Genomic DNA, 24,282 nt, shown 5'->3' on the forward strand with positions numbered 1-24,282 from the left:
CTGGTGACTGAACACTTAGAACAACTATGGGAGACTTTGCAGAGAGTTCCCAGGACCATTTCCATTATATACTCTGCAGGATTCTTGATTGATTTAAATGAGCAGTGGGCTGAGGAGCATGTCGGGAGCCAGCTCCACCGAGGCGTGCGAGCACCGCTCCGCCACCGCCCCCCCCCCCCCCCCCGGAGCCAGCGGGGAGTCTTGATTTAAACGGCATGCACACAACTGAACCTGCAGTCGGCAGCGTTCAGCAACTCTGATCCAGCCCCTCCACAGAGCCTGTTCAGGCTCCTCCACCGAGCTCTTCGAGCTCCCACAGGCTGCAATCGGCAGTGATTTGTGATCGGGGCCAGCTCCTCCATGGAGCCTCCACTGAAATTGCCCCCCCTTCCAGCTGGGCGTGCCAGCCAGCCCAGCCCCCCAGGTTGGCGAAACCAAACTAATTGACTCAAGGGAATGACATGAAACATCTGAAACCCAGACCACAAGATAAGTAATCCTTATTTACCATCAAAGGAATAACCATCCAGTATAATCTATAATTATAGCCTACATGTACAGCTTACTACCGCAGGTATAGACTGCTTGTATAGACTACATGTACAACCTGTTATTGCATGTATAGCCTGCTCCGCATGTTTTGCCTGTTTAGACAGTATAGCCTGTACAACTTCTATAGACTGTATGCATAGCTTGTATAGACTGCACGTATAGCCTTTTTACTGCATGTACAGCCTGCCACCGCATGTTTAGACTGCTACCGCATGTATAGCCGGTACTGCCCAGTACTGTTACCGCATGCATAGACTTCTACCGCATGTATAGCCTGTTCTGCCCACTACTACCTGATACAACTTACATCCCACTACACCCCACACAACATGGCAATTTTTAACAAACACCAACTACTATTAGGGATAATGTACCTAATCTGCTCTAGATGCTGGGCCATTGAAGACAAATCTCATCAACCTATTCACAACTATCCCTCCTGGCACAGACCAGCCAAACTATCCAAATCAACAAACTCCCACCAACTACCAAAAATCTATCCAGAGCAAGGCCCACTTCAAATCCCAGTGATAAACACCAACTGCAAACCATACAGGAACCAGACCAAAAACAGAAACCTAAAAAAGTTAATATATTCTGAAACTCTCACCCCATCCAACTATGAAAACATCACGGGATACTATCTAAATATCCGCTCCGTGAGAAACAAAGCACACATATTAAACGACTGGATATTGCAAACAAAGCCAGATTTCCTATTCCTAACAGAAACATGGATGGTCTCTGACATAGACATTATCATGAAAGAAATTCTACTACAGGGATACAAAATACTCCCACTATCAAGAAGCTGGAAAAAAGGAGGCGGCCTAGCAATTATACTGAAAGAACCCTTTAACTACTCTAAGACAGACTCTAAAATATCAGAAAACCTAGAAATACTAACTTGCAAAATCACCAACGCTAAATTAGAAGAATCACTGACTACTACTCTATTTTATATCCCACCCAAAAAATGGTCAAACGCCAGAGATGAATTCTTCGAATTTTGAACCGTAAATACACTAAAAGGATCATACAGTCTACTTCTGGGGGACATAAACATACACCTAGAACAAAAGGGAAAGCCAGAAGTAACCGAAATTGCCAACTTCCTAATGTCACTCGATTTTCCAATTCCAGACACAGAGATAACCCATGAAAAAGGACACAAACTAGACATAATTACTTTCTCTCAAAAAGAAACCCTTGATCCAAGAATACAATATTACACAAGGACCTGGAAAAAATGCATCTGGTCAGACCACTATATTGGCAATTTCAACCTACACTGGCAAAAAAAGAGCTCTTAACCGAAATACAAAAGTAAAAACACAAAAACAATAACCATTCGTGGTACCATAAACCCAACAGAATTCTGGGCTCACTATGAGCTACGTCCCACAACCAACGAAATACACGAAATCCCAACAAGATGGGAAAAGTTCAGTAAAGACCTCTTAGACCAAATAGCCCCATACCAAACATACAAAAAGAAAGATAGACCACCAAACGAATGGTTCGACTCAGAGCTACTAAGCAACAAACAGGAACTAAGAAATTTGGAAAGAATCTGGCAAAAAACAAACAAAGAAATAGACAAGACAAACTGGAAACAAAAAATGAAAATATACAAAAATCTGATCAAAGAAAAACGCACAAAGCACTACGCACAAAAAATTGGTTCAACAAAAATAAACAGTAAAGAATTATTCAAACTAGTAAAAACATTAACAGACACAACACGAATCCTGAAAAAGGACAATGAGAACACTCCATCCGCTCAAACCCTAGCTAACTTTAAAAAAAATAAAATCACTGACCTAAGAACTACTCTACCCACACCCACAACCAATACACTTCAATACCTTAGAAACATAGAAACATAGAAATTGACGGCAGATAAGGGTCACGGCCCATCCAGTCTGCTCACCCTAATGACCCTCCCCTGCCTTTACTTTGCGAATAGATTCCACGTGTCTATCCCATTTGGCCTTAAAATCAGGCACGCTGCTGGCCTCAATCACCTGAAGTGGAAGACCATTCCAGCGATCAACCACCCTTTCGGTGAAAAAGAATTTTCTGGTGTCACCATGCAGTTTCCCGCCTCTGATTTTCCACGGATGTCCTCTTGTTGCCGTGGGACCCTTGAAAAAGAAGATATCCTCCTCTGCATCGATGCGGCCTGTGAGATACTTGAACGTCTCGATCATGTCTCCCCTCTCTCTGCGCTCCTCGAGCGAGTATAGGTGTAATTTATCTAACCGTTCTTCGTACGGGAAATCCTTCAGTCCTGAGACCATCCGGGTGGCCATTCTCTGGACCGACTCCAGCCTCAGCACATCCTTACGGTAATGCGGCCTCCAGAATTGCACACAGTATTCCAGGTGGGGTCTCACCATGGATCTATACAGAGGCATAATGACTTCAGGCTTACGGCTGACGAAACCCCTGCGTATGCAACCTATGATTTGTCTTGCCTTGGAAGAAGCTTGCTCCACTTGATTGGCAGCCTTCATATCCTCACTGACGATCACCCCTAAGTCCCGTTCTGCTACCGTTCTTGCTAGGATCTCACCATTAAGGGTATAAGTCCTGCATGGATTTTGGGTACCCAGGTGCATAACTTTGCATTTTTTGGCATTGAAGCTGAGCTGCCATGTCTTAGACCAGATTTCTAGTAAGAGTAGATCATGCATCATATTGTCGGGCATTGAATTTTTTTCTATTGTATTTTTGCCCACTACATTGCTTAGTTTGGCGTCATCGGCAAATAATGTTATCTTACCTCGGAGCCCTTCTGCCAAGTCCCTTATAAAGATATTGAATAGTATCGGGCCCAAGACAGAGCCCTGGGGCACCCCGCTGATCACCTCCGCCATTGCAGAGGGGGTGCCGTTCACCATCACCCTTTGAACCCTACCTCCAAGCCAGTTCCCAACCCACTTCGTCAATGTGTCGCCCAATCCTATGGAACTCATCTTGCTTAGCAACCTGCGATAAGGTACGCTATCGAATGCCTTGCTAAAGTCCAGGTATACGATGTCCAGGGACTCTCCAACATCTAACTTCCCGGTCACCCAGTCAAAGAAGCTGATCAGGTTGAATTGGCAGGATCTCCCCTTAGTAAATCCATGTTGACGGGGATCCCGTAGGTTCTCTTCATTCAGGATCGTATCTAATTGGTGTTTGATAAGAGTTTCCATTAGTTTGCTCACTATTGATGTGAGACTCACTGGTCTGTAGTTTGCCGCTTCTGTCTTGGAGCCTTTCTTGTGGAGTGGAATGACATTAGCCTTCTTCCAGTCCAACGGGACCCTACCTGAACTAAGGGAGAGGTTGAAGAGCGCTGACAGCGGCTCTGCCAAGACATCACTTAACTCCCTGAGCACCCTGGGGTGCAGGTTGTCCGATCCCATTGCCTTGTAAACCTTGAGCTTTGACAGCTCCTCGTAGACACTGATGGGCGTGAATTTGAAATCGCTAAATGGGTCTATTGAGTCCCCATGATCAGGTTCCCAGAGCAGACATGAATTGGGATCACTTCGAATTCCCAAACTGGCACCAGTTCCTAAGTTTATTCAACTACTACTCCAAATCTAACTGCCTTCTCGATGAATGCTCCCCTAAATCATGACTGTTGCCCCCCTAACTTCAAAATGGAACTATTCACGTGGTTAACAACTTCCCTTACAAACGGAACATTAAACAAGGATATGGGACACATACTAATTACTCCGATATCCAAAGACCAAAAAACCTCAACAGCACTAACAACCAATTACAGACCCATAGCAAGCATTCCCCTTTTCACAAAGCTACAGGAAGGATTGGTCAACCTACAACTAACAGACTACCTAGACAAATTTAACACCCTCAGTGAATCAGGCTTCAGGAAAGGATACAGCATAGAAACAGTCATAGCTTCCATACTAAACCACCTCTATGATCTTTTCAGCAAAGGCAAAAGTGCATTGATTCTGCAACTTGACCTCAGCAGTGCGTTCGACCTAGTAGACCACGAAATCATGCTACTATGCCTTGACGCAATAGGAATCTCAGGAAAGGTAATGAAATGGTTCCAAGAATTCCTAACAAACAGACCTACCGAGTAACCAGGAACGGAAATTACTCCAACCCATGGAAAAACCCATCAAGTGTGCCCCAAGGCTCCCCTCTATCACCCACATTATTCAACATATACCTCACATCCTTAGGTCACCTACTACAAAAATTAAACTTAAAACACTATATATACGCAAACGATATATCCATCCTAATCCCCTTAAATGACATCACAAATGAAACTATAGATAACCTCTCACACACAATGATAGAAATTGAAAAATGGACCACCAGCTTCAAACTAAAACTAAACACAGAGAAAACAAAAATCTTTTTGGCAAGCCCCAACAACAAAATAACAAAAACATCGTTAAAAATAAACGGCCATGAATATCCAATCGCCAAAACCATAAAAATACAGGGCATCACTCTAGATACTCACTTAACCATGACTGACCACACAAACCTACTGGTGAAGAAATGCTTTTACATGCTGTGGAAGCTAAGGACTATTAAAAAGTACTTTGACACAACATCATTTAGATTACTGGCGCAGTCGCTGATCCTATCTACCCTAGATTACTGCAACATCGCCTACCTGGGTATCCCAAAAAAACAGCACAAAAATTAAGATTAGTGCAAAACACTGCAGTTCGCTTGATCTTCAGACTGAGAAAAAAAGATCACATTAACCCCTATTACAAGAAATTATACTGGCTACCTGTGGAGGCGCGAATACTGTTCAAATTTGCTTGTATCTGCTTCAAACAAGTCTGGGGCCTAGTACCTTCCTACCTGCAAACACACTTCACTCTACACAACCCCACACATACAACCAGAAACAAAAATATCTTTGCATACCCAAAGATCACAGGCTGCAAATACAAATCCTTCATAGACAGAACCTTCATGTTCCAAGCAAACAGACAGCGATCCTGGCTGGGAAACCACATAAATAAAGCCAGACAGACCTACAACACATTCTGAAAATCAATTAAAACCATTCTATTTGGCAAATTCCTTGCTTAATCAGATCACCTCTCTCAGGTATTATTTTTATTTTTTTTTTGTTCCCCTTATAACCCCATTGTATTATGTAACATCTTTCTTCTCTCATGTATTCTTTCCCCATGCTTCTCCAATTCATGATGTAACTTCCTTCTTCTTGCATTTTGTAATTCACTGATTGTCCAGCCTTCTTTCTAAGTGAACCGCCTAGAAGTCAGTTTGACTATGGCAGTATAGAAAAATAAAGTTATTATTATTATATAAATACATAAGGGGGAGAGTTGTACCTCATTTGGCTTTCCGACACCACTGGGAGAAGGACTTGCATTACCATTTTACTGATAAAGAGTGGGGAACTATTTGTACTGAGGTGGGTAGAGCATCAGTTTGCGCATTAATACAAGAAAATACATATAAAGTGTTAAGTTGCTGGTATTATACTCCAGAACAACTTCATAAGATGTATCCTCAGACGTCAGACAGTTGTTGGCGATGTCATAATGCTGTGGGATCTTTTTATCATATATGGTGGACCTGCCCTGTATTGGCACCTTGTTGGACTGCAATGGTACGCTCTTTATCCCAATTGCTGGGGGGTCCTGTACCGAATACACCTCAGTGTTGCTTATAGGGGTTTTCCGCTATCTGTGATACCAGTTGGCAAACCCTCTTATTGAGAATGGGGCTGGCGGCTCTTAAATGTCTCTTAGCTGCCTATTGGAAACAGTCCCTGGTGTGAATGAATGGAGGGCGAAGTTATATTTGATGGGGAAGATGGAATTATATGTGGCTAAACGTAGAGAGTATTATCAGCAATCATTACATACCTGGTCTGTTCTTGCGCAGCAACTGGACATTTATGGGGCTGAAGAAACTTTGATCCTATAGTGCTTCTTAGCAGAGGGGGGATGGTGATTTGGGTGTTCATGGGGGTAACAGCTTTGTTAATGTTGATTCAGCATTTTCTGTACAGCAGCATTGTTTCGCCGCCAGTTATTATGTGTTCTTATGGTTGTATACTTTTGATATTCAATTGTAAAAAATTTTCTATAAAAATTTAAATAGTAAAAAAAAAAAGAGCTGAGAGGTAAGAAAGCCAGAAGATTTCAAACTTCTTTTTTTCTCTCTCTTTAAGAGGTTGTTGGAGAACAGCTGCAACGGTTTAAGACTGAGTCGCCTCCTGTTGGGCATTTGCACCAGTTCGTGTCCCGGTCACCACCTGCAGACAATGGATTCAGACAATACTCATGTCAGCGTTTATACTCTAGTGAGGGGAAAGGACCTTACAAACATGAACGAATTGCTCATCAGACCAGATATGTGCCCAACAAAATTCCAGTTCAAACCACTGAGGAGAAGGTAAAGGCTGACCTCTCTGCTGGCTATGATACAGACAGCAGCCAGGACTCAAAGGAGAAGGGCAATAGGAGCCGGAGCAAGCCTTGGAAACCTATGCGGGAAGCCCTCAATGTGGATAGTGTGTTCAGCGAGAACGAAAAGAAGCAACTTAGCCCCAGACATAAACCAAACCCAAGTGACAAAGCTCACTATGGCAAGGAACAGAGCTTTACCAATTGGTCCAATCAGAGCCTGAAGCAGAAAGGCCTAAATACTATATATGAAGATGAGAGCAGACAGGAAACTGGGAGTCGGAGCTCCTTAGAATCTGAAGGGAAGGGGCTTGCAGAGAGAGAGAAGTTCAAGGGCTTATCAGAGGTTAAAGCTCATCCTGATAACTGGCAGATGCAAAGGACAGAGTCGGGATATGAGAGCAGTGACCATATCAGCAATGGATCCTCTAATCTTAACTCTCTTCTCATTGAAGGAAGCAGTCCAGTAACTGGTCGAGGCATCAGAGAGCCCAGGGCTTGCAGGTACAGTAGAACTGCTTTGGGGTTTCTCTGGGGGCAAGTTAAGTATTAAAAACAACTGTACTGCCAAAACATTCAAATGTTTTGAAGAGAGGTGGATAGTTAGCTTTACTTTTTATTTTTGTTGGCAGTCCCTGGGATAGAAACACAATGTGCCAGATTTAAGAAAATGCAATTAATGTGACCAGAGTTGTGCAAACTTGCTTTTCTCAGACATGTATAATCTTCTGCAGCCTAATTTTTCTGAACGCACCCTGATTTCCCCCTCTTCACTCAAGAAAAATGTGTGTCTAACAAATAATAAGAGGGTCAGGAATGAAACTGAAGAGCAGCTGACTTGAAATATTATTTGCAGTTATTTAGGACTTAGATCTTGAAACCCTGGACTTAAAGCACAGGATCCAAAAGAAGTTGCCAGCCTTTGTAGATTCATTGTCTTTGTGTGTGGGCTTTGAAAGCATGTTTCAGGATATTCCAATCAAAATAGAGTTCAGACTTCAAACAAAGTTTAGGCACAAGGAACAGAAGTTTTGTTTATTTGTATTTTGATGTACTGCCTGACTTAGAAAATTTGTTATGGACCCCACCATTCTCACAGATGTCTAAAGCAGTTAAGACATCAATACAAGTTATAAAAACAAATTTAAAAAAGTTAACCAGTATTGACCAATGCCAAACTATTTCAGAGTTTGATAGCAAAAAACTGTTCTTAAGAACACATGGATATGGGTTAATTAAGTTATACTGAATAAATGTTTCTCACATTAGTGTTTAAATACTGGCTCACTAGCAGTGCTATATGTAGAAACATAAGTTATATGGTCTTTATCCTAGGACAAGCAGGCAGCATATTCTCGCATGTTCATTCACGGAGCCCGATATGGACAGTATAAAAAGGGTACTGTTACATTAAGTTTTGAGAAACTTCGCAACTGGAAGCACCGTGCCTGCGCTAGTGCCTTCCCGCCTGACGCCGGCTCGTGGTACCTCAGTTCTTCGTTTTCCACGGAGCAAAGAAGTACTTTCTTGACTGGATTCTGTTCAGTCTGCGTTGCCTTCCTGCTTCAGTGTGTTTTTTCTTTTTCTAATTTCTTTTTCGCTTCAGTATTTTTTTCTTCTCTAGTTAAAGAAAAACTAATTTTCTTTTTTCTTTCAAGCTCGGGCTTTGGCCTTTGTGTTTTTCCCAGTTTCAAAATTGAGTTTAATCCTGCCGATGAAATTTTCCTGTTCTTGTTGAAACTTTCGGGTTTTAAGAAGTGCTGTAGATGTCAGCGGTCTATTTCCATCACCGACCCTCATAGTTGGTGTTTACAGTGTTCAGGCCCTGAACACCGAGTCGACTCTTGGTGTTTCACCTTACAAAAGCGTTCCATCAAGGCCCACCGCATTCAACAGGAAAAGCTGTTTGGCTCAGCCATGGACACAGGCAAATCTTTGGAGCCGTCAACATCGAAAACTTCTGCATTGATTTCTCAAGACCTTCCAGCATTGGGAAAGTCAGCTAAGAAGCCATCTACTTCCCAGCAACCGTCTCAGGTCTCAACAACATTAAGTCCCTTGATGCAGACCAAACAGCAACGCCATTGTTCTCCAGCTTTGCAGGTTGTATCCCCTTCATGGTGTGCATCCTCACCGAGGTCACCCACTCCGAGACAACCTGCTGCACCGACGGTACCAGCTGTAGAGCCATCGGTACGGGTGCATACTTTCAGGGAGAAACTCAATGAGTTCTTCCAGAGGAAGCTCAATAATTTGTTTCAATCGCACTGCATGCCGGTGCTAACATTGACTCTTTCAGTACCAGCCCAGCCTAAGCATAGCATTAAGAGGCCTCAAGGTACCGATGTCAGCTATCCATCAGAGCATTGAGCTGCTACTTATGGATCTTTTCAGAAGCATCGTCTCAGGGTCCCTATTTCGACGACGTTCTACCTCAAGGCATTGATCTTCGCATCGGCATTCTACCTCATCTCATCAATGTTCTTCCTCAAAGCATCGATCCACTTCGAAGCATTGCCACTCTTCAACAAGGTGTTCGCCAAGATACAATAGTTCTTCCTCGCATCAATCTAATGCTTCTAAGCGTAAAAGGGATACTTAGCAGTCCTCTTCATCAAATCAGTACCAGAGACGTCGGGAAACTTCTCGTAGACATTGTTCTCGACACACAGCTTCTCCCGGACTTATGATTCAGATTTGCGATCTGATTCAGTGTGTGAGCCTACCTGAATCTTATGGCATACCTTCAGAGCAGTAACCACCGCCTCCCAGAAGGTCTCCTCCAGAAGGATTTTTCTTCACCAGATATATTAGACTGGCAAAGTCCTACCTGTAAAATTGGAAGCTGACACTGAACCAAGAGCAGAGTTCCTTGAAGCCTTGGACTTTGATGAGCCTCTCAAGTTATCATTACACAACATTAATTGTGAAACGCCTTTAATGATCACGGTAGCTCCAAGAAAACTAGATTCCATTTACAGAATCATTTTTTCTCCAGGGTTTGATAAACCACAACTTCAACATCAATCATTACTTGTAGAGTCAACCCTTAAAAAATCTTCCAGTACATGAGTTGATGCCTCAACACCACCAGAGCGTGAAGTCCTTACTATGGACAAATTTGGATGCTGCCTTAATCAAAATTCTATGCTAGCGAGCAGAATCCTTCATTACAATTTCTACATATCCTATCTAAATCAACTGGTACAGAAATTACCTGTCTTAGAAAAGTATATTCCTTCAGAACACCTTACAGAATATCAGCAAACTATTCACATTCTCTCAGACTAGAAAACAGCAAGTTCAGCCTGTGATACATAGTAACATAGTAGATGACAGCAGATAAAGACCCGAATGGTCCATCTAGTCTGCCCAACCTGATTCAATCTGTGCAAGAATCCAAAGCTCTGCCCGGTATTGTTTCTAGGTTCTAACTACTGAAGTCTCCGTCAAAGCTCACTCCAGTCTATCTACACCCTCCCAGTCATTGAGGCCCTCCCCAGCCCAACCTCCCCCAAACGGCCATATACAGACACAGACCGTGCAAGTCTGTCCAGTACTGGCCTTAGTTTTTCAATATTTACTATTTTCTGATTCTAGATCATCTGTCTTCATCCCACGCTTTTTTGAACTCAGTCACCGTTTTCCTCTCCACTACCTCTCTTGGGAGCACATTCCAGGCATCCACCACTCTCTCCGTAAAGAAGAATTTCCTTATATTGCTCTTGAGTCTCCCACCCCTCAACTTCAAATTATGTCCTCTGGTATTAATATTTTCCTTTCTCTGGAAAAGATTTTGTTCTATGTTAATACCTTTCAAGTATTTGAACATCTGAATCATATTTCCCTTGGCCCTCCTTTCCTCTAAGGCAGTGGTCCCCAACTCTGTCCTTCGGACACTATCACCCCAATGTCCCTCTCTCCCCCTCCATGCATATCAGCCTCTCCCCTCCCAGCATATATGGCTCCTTCCGATTATTAATCCCCAAATGCATTACAGTGGTGCCTCACACAACGAACTTAATTGGTTCCAGGAGCAAGTTTGTTATGTGAAACGTTCGTTATGTGAAACGCGTTTTCCCATAAGAATACATGTAAAAAAAAATAATTCGTTCTGCAGCATAAAATATGCTAAGATGACATAAAAAAAGATAAATTTTTGGTTATTATTTTTATTTAGATACATCTAAAAACATAATTGTTTTTTAAAACAACACACATTTTTTAAATTTAAAGACAGACTAAGTAGAGTCTAATTTTACAGTGAGAGAGGGCAGAGTCTCAGCGGCAAAAACTGGGACTTAACTGTTCATTTTTTTTTTTTTTTCTACCGTGTTTCCCCGATAAGGCAGGGCCATCAAATAAGACAGCCCCCCCTTTTTAGAAAAAAATGTAAAATAAGGCACCCCCCCGCAAATAAGCCACCCACCGATACCTGCGCTTACCCGAATCGGGTGGTACGGTGGGTGACTCCGTGTGGTCCCTGGCACCCCCGACACGATCGGGGCAAGAGGGAGCTCAAGCCCTCTTGCCCCCCCGACTCCCCGACACGATCGGGGCAAGAGGGAGCTCAAGCCCCCTTGCCCCCCCCCCGACTCCCCGACACGATCGGGGCAAGAGGGAGCTCAAGCCCTCTTGCCCCCCGACTCCCCGACACGATCGGGGCAAAAGGGAGCCCAAGCCCTCTTGCCCCGCCGATTCCCCAACTCCCCGACAATATCGGGCCAGGAGGGAGCCCAAGTCCTCCTGGCCACGGCGACCCCCTAACCCCACCCTGCACTACATTACGGGCAGGAGGGCTCCCAGGCCCTCCTGCCCTCGACGCAAACCCCCCCCCCCCCAACGACCGCCCCCCCCCAAGAACCTCCGACCGCCCTCCCAGCCGACCCGCGACCCCCCTGGCCGACCCCCACGACACCCCATCCCCCTTCCCCGTACCTTTCTGTAGTTGGCCGGACAGACGGGAGCCAAACCCGCCTGTCCGGCAGGCAGCCATCGACGGAATGAGGCCGGATTGGCCCATCCGTCCCAAAGCTCCGCCTACTGGTGGGGCCTAAGGCGCCTGGGCCAATCAGAATAGGCCCGGGAGCCTTAGGTCCCTCCTGGGGGCAGGGCCTGAGGCACATGGTCGGGTTGGGACAGTAAGTAAACGCAGGAGAAACAAAAAACCCCAATGGTTCAGTAAAGAAATTTCAGACCTAGTTAAACAGAAAAAAGACGCATTTATCACCTACAAACATCTAGGCAGAGAGGGGGCAAAAGAGTACTATCTAGACAGATCTAAAGCTGTCAAAACGGCAGTCAGAGAGTCCAAACTCCAAATGGAGGAAGAGTTAGCACGGAAAATTAAGAAAGGGGATAAATCTTTCTTCAGCTATATTAGTGACAGGAAAAGAAACAAAGATGGGATAGTACGCCTGAAGCAATCGGACGGTAACTTTGCGGAATCAGATTCTGAGAAGGCAGAACTACTAAACCAATACTTCTGTTCAGTATTCACCCGAGAAGCGCCGGGAGTTGGTCCACAGCTGCAGACGGGAGATAACCAGAAAGACCCGTTTCAAGATTTTGAATTTACGCCCAGTAGCGTCTACGACGAACTATCAAGACTCAAAGTAAAAAAAGCCATGGGACCAGATAACCTACATCCCAGAATGCTAAGGGAGTTAAGGGAAGTCCTGGCAGAACCATTATCTGTTCTTTTCAATCTTTCCCTAAGCACAGGAAGGGTCCCCTTGGACTGGAAAACCGCCAACGTAATCCCACTCCACAAAAAGGGCTGCAGGACAGAGACAGCAAACTACAGACCAGTGAGTCTCACGTCTATAGTGTGTAAACTCATGGAAACACTGATCAAGCAGAAAATTGACACAATCCTAGACGAAGAAAAACTACGTGATCCACACCAACACGGGTTCACCCGGGGTAGATCCTGCCAATCTAATCTGATTAGCTTTTTTGACTGGGTTACTAGACAACTGGATGCTGGAGAGTCACTGGACGTAGTGTATTTGGACTTCAGTAAAGCATTTGATAGCGTCCCTCATCGAAGATTACTGAACAAGCTAAAATCGATAGGATTAGGAGACACTCTAACTACATGGGTTGGGGATTGGCTGAGCGGCAGACATCAAAGGGTAGTGGTGAACGGTACCCCATCTGAAGCATCGGACGTGATAAGTGGAGTGCCGCAGGGCTCGGTCCTGGGTCCGATTCTATTCAACTTATTCATAAGAGATATGACGCAAGGACTTAGGGGAAAGGTATCGCTGTTCGCAGACGACGCCAAACTTTGCAACATAAGAACATAAGAACATAAGAAGTTGCCTCCACTGGGTCAGACCGAGGTCCATCTCGCCCAGCGGTCCGCTCCCGCGGCGGCCCATCAGGTCCGTGACCTGTGAAGTGGTTTCTGCCTATTTCTATAAACTACCTCTAGTTATATCTGTACCCCTCTATCTCCTTATCCTCCAGGAACCTATCCAAACCCTCCTTGAACCCCTGTACAGAGTTCTGGCCTATCACATTCTCTGGAAGCGCGTTCCATGTGTCCACCACCCTCTGGGTAAAAAAGAACTTCCTAGCATTTGTTTTAAACCTGTCCCCTTTCAGTTTCTCTGAGTGACCCCTAGTGCTTGTGGCTCCCCACAGTTTGAAAAATCTGTCCTTATTCACTTTCTCTATGCCCTTAAGGATTTTGAAGGTTTCTATCATGTCCCCTCTAAGTCTCCTCTTCTCCAGGGAGAACAGCCCCAGCATTTTTAACCTGTCAGCGTATGAAAAATTTTCCATACCATTTATTAGTTTAGTCGCCCTCCTCTGCACTCCCTCGAGTATCGCCATGTCCTTCTTGAGGTACGGTGACCAGTATTGAACACAGTACTCCAGGTGCGGGCGCACCATTGCGCGATACAGCGGCATGATGACTTCCTTCGTCCTGGTTGTAATACCTTTTTTGATGATGCCCAGCATTCTGTTTGCTTTCTTTGAGGCTGTCGCACATTGCGCCGATGGTTTCAGTGATGTGTCGACCATCACCCCCAGGTCCCTTTCAACATAGTAGGCAAAAGCTTATTACCTGATAATATGACACACGATCTACTGCTGCTGGAACAATGGTCAACTACTTGGCAGCTTGGCTTCAATGCTAAAAAATGCAAGGTAATGCACCTGGGAAAGAGAAACCCGCGTAGAACTTATGTACTAAATGGTGAAACCTTGGTTAGGACCACAGCGGAACGCGATCTAGGAGTGATCATTAGCGAGGACATGAAGGTTGCCAATCAAGTGGAGAAGGCTTCCTCCAGAGCAAGACAAATGATGGGGTGTATCCGCAGAGGTTTCGTCAGCAGGAGACCTGAAGTTATGATGCCGTTGTACAGAGCCATGGTGAGGCCTCACTTAGAGTACTGCGTTCAGTTTTGGAGACCTCACTACCGAAAGGACGTGCTGAGAGTCGAGTCGGTGCAGCGAACAGCCACCAGGATGGTCTTGGGGCTCAAGGATCTCACGTATGAAGAAAGACTAGAGAAATTGCGGATGTACTCACTTGAGGAAAGAAGGGAACGGGGAGATATGATTGAAACGTATAAATATATCACGGGGCACATCGAGTCAGAAGATGATATCTTCCGGCTCATGGGACCCTCGACCACCAGAGGGCATCCGCTAAAAATCAAGGGAGGGAAGTTTCATGGCGACTTCAGGAAGTATTTCTTCACCGAGAGAGTTGTGGATCATTGGAACAGACTCCCACTCCAGGTGATAGAGGCCAGCGGCGTGACGGATTTTAAGAGAAAATGGGATACTCACGTGGGATCTTTAAGGGAGTAAACTCAGGGGGGGAGGATACTTGGAATGGGCAGACTTGGTGGGCTATAGCCCTTTTCTGCCGCTTTTTTCTATGTTTCTATGTTTCTATATACTAAAGATGACATTAAGGTCACCAGAATCACAGATGTCCACTACACTGGGGAATCCCTTTGGGTAAATTTGGCCAGAGGGAAGGACAAATGCCTGTATCTTGGCATAATATACAGACCCCCAAGACAACAGGATGACCTAGATATGGAATTAATTGGAGATATAGAGAATATCACCTTGCGTGGGGACACAGTATTGTTAGGTGACTTCAACATGTCTGATGTGGATTGGGACACGCTTTCCTCTGCTTCCGGCAGAAGCAGGAGGCTATTAAACTCTATGAAGGGAGAAAGACTCAGGCAACTGGTGTTGGAACCAACAAGGGATCAGGCAATACTGGACCTGATACTTACCAATGGAGAAAGTGTCTCAGAGGTCTCGGTGGGCAACACATTGGCCTCCAGTGACCACAACATGGTATGGTTCAATCTCAGGAAAGGTTTCACTAAATCTACCACACTGACCAAGGTCCTCAAATTCAAGGACACAAACTTCAAAGAAATGGGAGACTTCGTTCACCAGGCACTACAAAGCCAAACAGAAACCAATAACGTGGAAGAAATGTGGTGGACTTTGAAAGCCACCATACAAGAAGCAACAAACCGCTATGTTAAATCAGTAAGTAAACGGCAAAGGAACAATAAGCCACAGTGGTTCTCTGTGGAGATTTCGGACCTCATCAAGGAGAAGAAAAAAGCATTCATCTCTTACAAACAATCAGGGAAACAGGACTCTAGGGAAGTCTATCTGGCCAAATCAAAAGCCGTCAAAACAGCAGTTAGGGAGGTCAAATTCCGCATGGAGGAGTCTCTAGCAAAGAACATCCAGAAAGGAGATAAATCCTTCTTCAGGTATATCGGTGACAGAAATAAGAACTCAGGCGGGATAGTACGTCTTAGGAAACCAGACGGAGACTATGTAGAAGCGGACTCGGAAAAAGCCCAACTGTTAAATGAATACTTCTGCTCAGTCTTCACCCGCGAGGCGCCAGGACTCGGCCCTCAGCTACAGACAAGGGTTGATGCAGATGACCCGTTTAGTAATTTCGAGTTTACACCCAGCAGTGTCTACTGCGAGCTGTCAAAGCTTAAGGTTAACAAGGCAATGGGGCCTGACAACCTACACCCCAGAGTACTCAGGGAGTTGTGTGATGTCTTGGTGGAACCGCTATCCGCGCTCTTCAATCTCTCCCTTAGTACGGGTAACATCCCATTGGACTGGAAGACGGCTAACGTCATTCCACTCCACAAGAAAGGCTCCAAGATAGAGACAGCAAACTACAGACCGGTGAGTATCACATCAATAGTGTGCAAACTAATGGAAACTCTAATCAAACGCCAATTGGATACAATCCTGAACAAGGAGAATATACAGGATCCCCGTCAACATAGATTTACTAAGTGGAGATCCTGCCAATCCAACCTGATCAGCTTCTTTGATTGGGTGACGAGGAACCTGGATGTTGGGGAGTCTCTGGACATCGTATACCTGGACTTCAGTAAAGCATTCGATAGCGTACCACACCGCAGGTTGCTGAGCAAGATGAGTTCTATAGGGTTGGGCGACACATTGACGAAATGGGTTGGGAACTGGCTTGGAGGTAGGCTTCAGAGGGTAGTGGTGAACAGCACCCCCTCCGAAATGACGGAGGTAATCAGTGGAGTGCTACAGGGCTCGGTCCTGGGCCCGATCCTATTCAACATCTTTATAAGAGACTTGGCAGAAGGGCTGCGAGGTAAAATAACATTATTCACCGATGACGCCAAACTAAGCAATGTAGTGGGCAAAAGCACAACAGACATAAATTCAATGTCCGACAACATGATGCACGACCTACTCCTACTGGAGCGCTGGTCTAGGTCCTGGCAACTCAGCTTAAATGCCAAAAAATGGAAAGTCATGCACCTGGGCAGCCAAAATCCATGCAAGACTTACACCCTTAATGGCGAGATCCTAACAACAACTGAAGTAGAACGAGACTTAGGGGTGATCGTCAGTGAGAACATGAAGACTGCCAATCAAGTGGAGCAAGCTTCATCCAAGGCAAGGTAAATCATAGGTTGCATACTCAGGAGTTTCGTCAGCCGTAAGCCTGAAGTCATTATGCCGTTGTATAGATCCATGGTGAGGCCCCACCTGGAATACTGTGTGCAATTCTGGAGGCCGCATTACCGTAAGGATGTGCTGAGACTGGAGTCGGTCCAGAGAATGGCCACCTGGATGGTCTCGGGACTCAAGGATCTCCCGTACAAGGAACGGCTGGATAAGTTGCAGCTGTACTCACTCGAGGAACGCAGAGAGAGGGGTGACATGATCTAGACATTCAAGTATCTCACGGGCCGCATCGAGGTGGAAGAAGATATCTTCTTTTTCAAGGGTCCCGCGGCAACAAGGGGGCATCCATGGAAAATCAGGGGCGGGAAACTGCACGGGGACACCAGGAAATTCTTTTTCACTGAAAGGGTGGTTAATCGCTGGAATAGTCTTCCACTTCAAGTTATTGAGGCCAGCAGCGTGCCTGATTTTAGGGCCAAATGGGATAGACACGTGGGATCTATTCACAGAGAAAGGTAGGGGAGGGTCATTGGGGTGGGCAGACTAGAAGGGCCGTGGCCCTTATCTGCCATCTATTTCTATGTTTCTATGAATTTTAGTTGTCAGATTTTAGACCATTCCTCTTACTTTTGTAGATCCTTTTTCATGTTTTCCACTCCCTCCTCGGTGTCTACTCTGTTATGAATCTTGGCATCATCCGCAACTTTTCCTTCTAACCCTTCAACAGTGTCACTCACAAACATTTGGAACAGGATTGGTTTCAGCACCAAACCCTGAGGGACTCCACTACTCACCTTTCCTTCCTCCGAGCGACTTCCATTAACCACCACCCAATGGCATCTGTCCATCAACCAGTTTCTAATCCAGTTCTCCACTTTGGATTCTAACTTCAGCCCTTCAAGTTTGTTCAAGAGCCTCCTGTGAGGAACTGTGTCAAAGGCTTTGCTGAAATCTAAGTAAATTACATCTAGCCTATGTCCTCAATCCAGTTCTCCGGTCACCCAGTCAAAAAAATTCAATCAGGTTCGTTAGGCACAATTTACCTTTAATAAAGCCATGTTGCCTCAGATCCTGTAACCTATTAGATTCTAGGAAGTTCACTATTAACATAAAAACCGCCATCTCCGGATCAGACTTTCGGTCCATCAAGTCCGGCGATCCACACACGTGGTGGCCCAGCCATGTGTACATCTGGCGTACTTTTAGTCACCCATATCCCTCTATGCCTCTCGTAAGGAAATGAGCATCTAGTTTGCTTTTAAATCCTAGAATGGTTGATTCCGCAACAACCTCCTCAGGGAGGGCATTCCAGGTATCCACCACTCGTTGCATAAAGCAGAACGTCCTGATATTTGTCCTGGACTTGTTCCCCCTTAGCTTCAGTCCATGTCCTCTTGTCCGTGTCACATTGGACATTGTAAATAATTTTTTTTTCCTGCTCTATTTTGTCGATTGCTTTCAGTATTTTGAAAGTCTCGATTATATCCCCTCGCAGTCTCCTTTTCTCAAGGGAGAACAATCCCAGTCTCTTAAGTTGTTCCTCGTATTCCAAGTTCTCCATACCCTTTATTAGCTTCGTTGCTCGTCTCTGCACCCTCTCCAGCAGTTTTATATCCTTCTTTAGGTTGGGAGCCCAATGTTGGACACAGTTTTCCAACTGTGGTCTGACCATTGCTCTATAAAGTAGCATTATAACTTTCTCCAATCTACTCGTGATTCCTTTCTTTATCATGCCTAACATTCTATTCTTTCTTTCAGCAACACTTCCATTATTTTTCCAACAACCAAAGTGTGGCTTACCGACCTGTAGTTTTCCACTGCCCAAGCTCTTGTAAACTGTGCTGAGCTCTATAATTATGGAGAGGTTGCGGTATATAAACTTAAGGTTCAGTTTAGTTAATCTCTGTGACCATTTTTGTGAATAGAGACCACATCCGCTCTCCTCCACTCCCCAGGAACCACTCCCATCTCCAGAGATTTGTTGAAAGTCTTTAATAGGACCCGCCAGAACCTCTCTAAGCTTTTTCAGTATCCTGGGATGGATCCTGTCTGGTCCCATCGCTTTGTCCACCTTCAGTTTTTCCAGTTGTTCATAAATACTTTCCTCTGTGAATGGCGCAGAATTACTCCATTTTCTTGTGTAACTTTGCCAGACAATCTCAGTCCTTCTCCAGGTTTTTCTTCCGTGAACATAGAGCAGAAGTATTTGTTTTGCACGTTTTCTTTTTCCTCATCACTCTCCACATATTGGCTCCTAGCATTTTTTAGTTTAGCAATTCCATTTTTCACCTTCCTCCTTTCACTGTTATATCTGAAAAAAGTTTTGTCTGCCTTTTTTACATTTTTAGCCATTTGCGCTTTCGCCAGAAGTATCTCCCTCTTGGCTTCTTTCAGTTTCACCCGGTAGTCCTTTTTGTACTCTTCTTCTTGGGTTTTTTTTTTTAATATTTCAGGAACGCCAACATAATCTTTTTCCAGAGAAAGGAAAATGGTAAAACCAGAGGACATAATTTGAGGTTGAGAAGTGGTAGACTCAAGAGCAATGTAAGGAAATTATTCTTTACGGAGAGGGTGATGGATACCAGGGATTCAAGACAAAGTTAGATAAGTTCCTGTTGAATAAGAACGGATGCTGGTAGGGCTAGTCTCGGTTAGGGTGCTGGTCTTTGACCAGAGGGCCGCCGCGTGAGCGGACTGCTGGGCATGATGGACCATTGGTCTGACCCAGAAGCGGCAAATCTTATGTTCTTATTCACTGCCGAGAGAGTTGATGGAGATGAAAACGGTGACAGAGTTCAAAAAGCATGGGATGAACACAGAGGATCTAGAATCAGAAAATAATAATAAATATTGAATAATTAAGGCCAGTACTGGGCAGACTTGCACGGTCTATGTCAATATATGGCCGTTTGGTGGAGGATGGGCTAAGGAGGGCTTCAATAGGTGGGAGGGTGTAGATCAGTGGTCTCAAACTCAAACCTTTTGGAGGGCCAAATTTTGCTTTTGTAGGTACTTGGAGGGCCTCAGAAAAAAATAATGTCTTGTTAAAGAAATGACAATTTTGCACGAGGTAAACTCTTTATAGTTTATAAATCTTTCCTTTTGGTTAAGTCTTAATAGTAATATTGCAATTTATTGCTAAAGAGACATATGATCAAGAAACTGTTTTATTTTACTTTTGTGATTATGATAAACATACCGAGGACCTCAAAATAGTATCTGGCGGGCCGCAAGTTGAGACCACTGGTGTAGATGGACTGGAGTGAGCTTTGATGGAGACTTCAGTAGTTGGAACCTAAGAATAGTACCGGGCAGAGCTTTGGATCCTTGCCCAGAAATAGCTAAGAAGAAAATTCAGATTGAATCAGGTTGGGCAGACTAGATGAACCATTCAGGTCTTTATCTGCTGTCATCTACTATGTTACTATGTTATTCTCCGTGCCATCAAGGAAGTTCCTCTGGAACTTCAGAGCACAGGGTTTTACTCCCGTTATTTCCTTGTCCCGAAGAAGACAGGAGGTCTACGACCTATATTGGATCTCAGAGCTCTCAACAAATTTCTCGTCAAAGAAAAGTTTCGGATGTTGTCTCTTACGTCCTTGTATCCCCTTCTGGATCACAATGATTAGTTATGCTCTCTGGATTTCAAAGAGGCTTACACTCACATTCCCATTCATCCAGCCTCTCACAAGTTTCTCAGATTTCAATACAGAGTGCTACCTTTCAGCCTGACATTATCTCCCAGAGTTTTCACCAAGTGCCTGGTTGTAGTAGCAGCAGCAGCTCTGCACATCCATGGTCTTTAGGTTTTCCCATACCTGGACGACTGGCTCATCAAAGATTCAATATCTCAGGGGGTTACTGTAGTGACCAAATGGACTATTTGGTTCCTCCAAAGTTTGGAGTTCAAACTAAACTTTCCAAAATCCCAACTACAGCCCTCTCAGACTCTGCAGTTAATTTGGAGCTGTACTGGACACTGTACAACTCAGAGCATTCCTTCCTCAACAACGTCGGGATACTCTCATACAACTTTGTCACAAAGTGCCAACCCTCACTTCACTATCAGCGAGACATGATGGTTCTCCTAGGCCACATGGCCTTTATAGTTCACGTGACTCCTTTTGCCAGACTTCACCTCAGAATTCCTCAGTGGACCCTGGCATCTTAGTGGGCGCCTGCTTTCTACCTGCTCTCAACACATTACAGTGACTCCTCCTCTTCAGCAATCTCTTCACTGGTGGATGCTTTCGTCCAATCTCTCCAGAGATTTGCTGTTCCAAACGCCCCCTCACCATAAGGTTCTCACAACAGATTCTTCAACTTACGCTTGGGGGGCTCATCTAGATGATCTTCGAACTCACTGAGGACCGTCGACATCACATCAATCTGTTGAAACTCAGAACGATTTTCTATACTCTCAAAGCTTTTCAGCATCTTTTTCGCGATCAGGTAGTGCTCATTTGTACAGACAATCAAGTTGCTATGTACTATGTCAACAAGCAGGGAGGAACAGGATCTCTTCCCCTGTGCGAAGAAGCTCAGGTGGTTTGAAATTGGGCAATTCTTCACAACACTTTTCTGAAAGTGGTCTACATTCAAGGAGAGCAAAATGCTCTAGCGGACAAATTGAGTCGTCTCCTGCAACCTCACGAATGGACACTCAAATTCTCCCTCTCTCCGTCACATTTTTTCTTAGTGGGGGACTCCTCAGATAGACCTATTTGCATCTCCCCACAATTACAAACTGCCCCAATTTTGCTCCAGGATCTATTCTCCTCACGGGCTGGAGTCAGATGCCTTTCTCCTGAAATGGACAAACAAATTTCTATATGCGTTTCCTCCATTTCCTCTAATTTGCAGGACACTTGTTAAACTCAAACAAGAACACGCCACCATGATTCTGATAGCTCAGGGGTAGGGAACTCCGGTCCTCGAGAGCCGTATTCCAGTTGGGTTTTCAGGATTTCCCCAATGAATATGCATTGAAAGAAGTGCATGCAAATAGATCTCATACACATTCATTGGGGAAATCCTGAAAATCCGACTGGAATATGGCTCTTGAGGACTGGAATTCCCTACCCCTGTGATAGCTCCTCGGTAGCCCAGACAACCTTGGTTCTCCCTTCTGAACAAACAATACAAACAAAAGCTAAAAGAAAATCATACTACACCAGTCAAATAGGCACAGAAATCCAAGACACCAAAAAACCAAATTGTTAGAGAATCCAGTGGCTTTGTCGTATGACACAATTCTATTTGGAATGTCAATGAGAACAAAGAGCTAAATTTCTTCAAACAATAATAAGCTTTTATTGATTATGACAGGAGTTGCCATACAACATATCACGCATAATTGGAAAAATTGTAGCAGGCTTAATTAGTTTTTGGTGGAACTCATTGTGTCATATTTATAAGATGGAGAGAACAGTAGCCATACAAAAAGAGATTTATAAAAAAATTAAAGAGATATGGGGACCATTGACAAATTATTATAATGAATAGACACCATTTTTACATTATAAATATAATATAAGTGAAGGGATGGGAGGGAGGGAGAGAATTTTGAATTTTATTAATTGTTTGGATCAGCATAAAGAATATTTCATAGTTTATATTTAATTGCATATATTATGGGTGGGAAGGGGGTTAAGTTTTATGTACAGTGGAACCTTGGTTTACGAGCATAATTTGTTCCAGGAGCATGCTCGTAAACCAAATTGCTCGTATATCAAAGCAAGTTTCCCCATAGGAAGTAAGGGAAACTGCTTTGATTGGTTCCACCTCCTCCCTCCCCCCCCCCCCCGAGGCTACCGGTGCTGCTCCATTCTCCCCCCCCTTGAGGAATCCGACGCTGTTCCAAACACCTCCCCGCGATCCGGCTTCCCCCCCCCCTGCGAACCGGCATCCTCCCCCGCCCCCCCCCCCCCCCCGAGCAGTCAGTGACACTTCCTTTACCCGACTTGGCACCAGTGCCATGCCTGAAGATCCTCCCTCTTCTGGCGCGGCCTGGGCTGGGCGGTGCGTTGGAGATCCTCTCTCTTCTGGGCTGGGCTGGACTGGCTTTGAGCATTTGCGCATGCTCAAAGCCTTCTGGTCTCGCTCTCTCCGAGATTGAGAGCGAGACCAGAAGGCTTTGAGCATGCGCAAATGCTCAAAGCCAGTCCAGCCCAGACCAGAAGAGGTAGGATCTCCGACGCACCGCCCAGCCCAGGCCACGCCAGAAGAGGGAGGATCTTCGGGCACCGGCACTGGTGCCAAGACGGGGTAAAGTTAGTGTCATTGACGTGCTCGGGGGGGAAAAGTAGGATCGCGGTGGAGGGGGGCAATGCGAGCGGGGGGATGCCGGATCGCCGGGGGGGGCGCTCGTACAGCGAGGCAAGCTCGGTTTACGAGGCACCAAGTTTGCAAATGTTTTGCTCGTCTTGCAAAACACTCACAAACCGGTGCACTCGTAAACCGAGGTACCACTGTATTATTGTTAACTAGTCTTTAAGCCCGTTACATTAACGGGTGCTAGAATAAATGTCTGTCTCTTTGTCTCCTTAGCCGCTGTGTCTTTCTTTCTCTCTCTCTCTCTCTCTCTCCTTGACCGCTGTCTTTTTTTCTTTGTCTCTCTCTCTTTTGCCACTGTCTGTCTGTCTCTCTGGCCCCCTATCTGTCTCTCTGGCCCCCTGTCTGTCAGTAATTCTGTCTGTCTATCTCTCCCTGACCCCCTGTCTGTCTTTCTTTCTCGTTCCTTGGCCGCTGTCTGTCTGTCTCTCTGGCCCCCTGTCTGTTTGTCATTCTTTCTGTCTGTGTCTCTCCCTGGCCCCTTGTCTGTCTTTCTTTCTATCTCTGTCTCTCTCCCTGGCCCACCTTGCCTATCTCTCTCTGCCCCCCTTCCCCCCCCCCGAGAAAACCAAGATTGCTGCCTGCCCCCCAGCACACCCCTCCCCCAAAGCAGCCCCTTTTCCCTCTCCACTTCCCTGTGCAGCAGTAGCAGTTGGACGCCTCGCAGCACCTCGGACACCCTCCTGCCGTTGCTCTCACCACTGCACACACTGCACATCTAACACAGCCAGAGTCACAAATCACGCTGTCAGGGATCACGCTGTTGTAAGTGTGCATGCACACTTAGGGTTTTATTATAGGAGACTGTGTAACTAACCACTGCACCACAAATCTAGGTATTCAATACCAGTGCCCAAGGCATGGCCCAGCATTGAATATCCAGGGAATGTTCACTACCACCTGCTTAATTCTACTCCCCCTTATTATGAAAATGTACCCTTAAACTAATTAGTGAGGATATAGGACAGACATAGTC

At 45.1% G+C, this 24,282-nt stretch overlaps 1 protein-coding gene across 3 annotated transcripts in view; it reads left to right on the forward strand.

Annotated features, from left to right (window-relative positions):
- Window positions 1-24,282, forward strand: part of USP53 (ubiquitin specific peptidase 53) — a 262,672-nt gene that overhangs the window by 166,043 nt on the left and 72,347 nt on the right. For all 3 annotated transcript variants that reach the window (XM_033938073.1, XM_033938084.1, XM_033938093.1), the window contains one exon: window positions 6,761-7,499. In XM_033938073.1, coding sequence (XP_033793964.1) covers window positions 6,761-7,499 — 739 coding nt within the window. The remainder of the gene's footprint in view (window positions 1-6,760; window positions 7,500-24,282) is intronic.

The sequence above is a fragment of the Geotrypetes seraphini genome, chromosome 1 (genome assembly GCF_902459505.1).
Source record: "Geotrypetes seraphini chromosome 1, aGeoSer1.1, whole genome shotgun sequence".
Taxonomy (NCBI): Eukaryota; Metazoa; Chordata; class Amphibia; order Gymnophiona; family Dermophiidae; genus Geotrypetes; species Geotrypetes seraphini.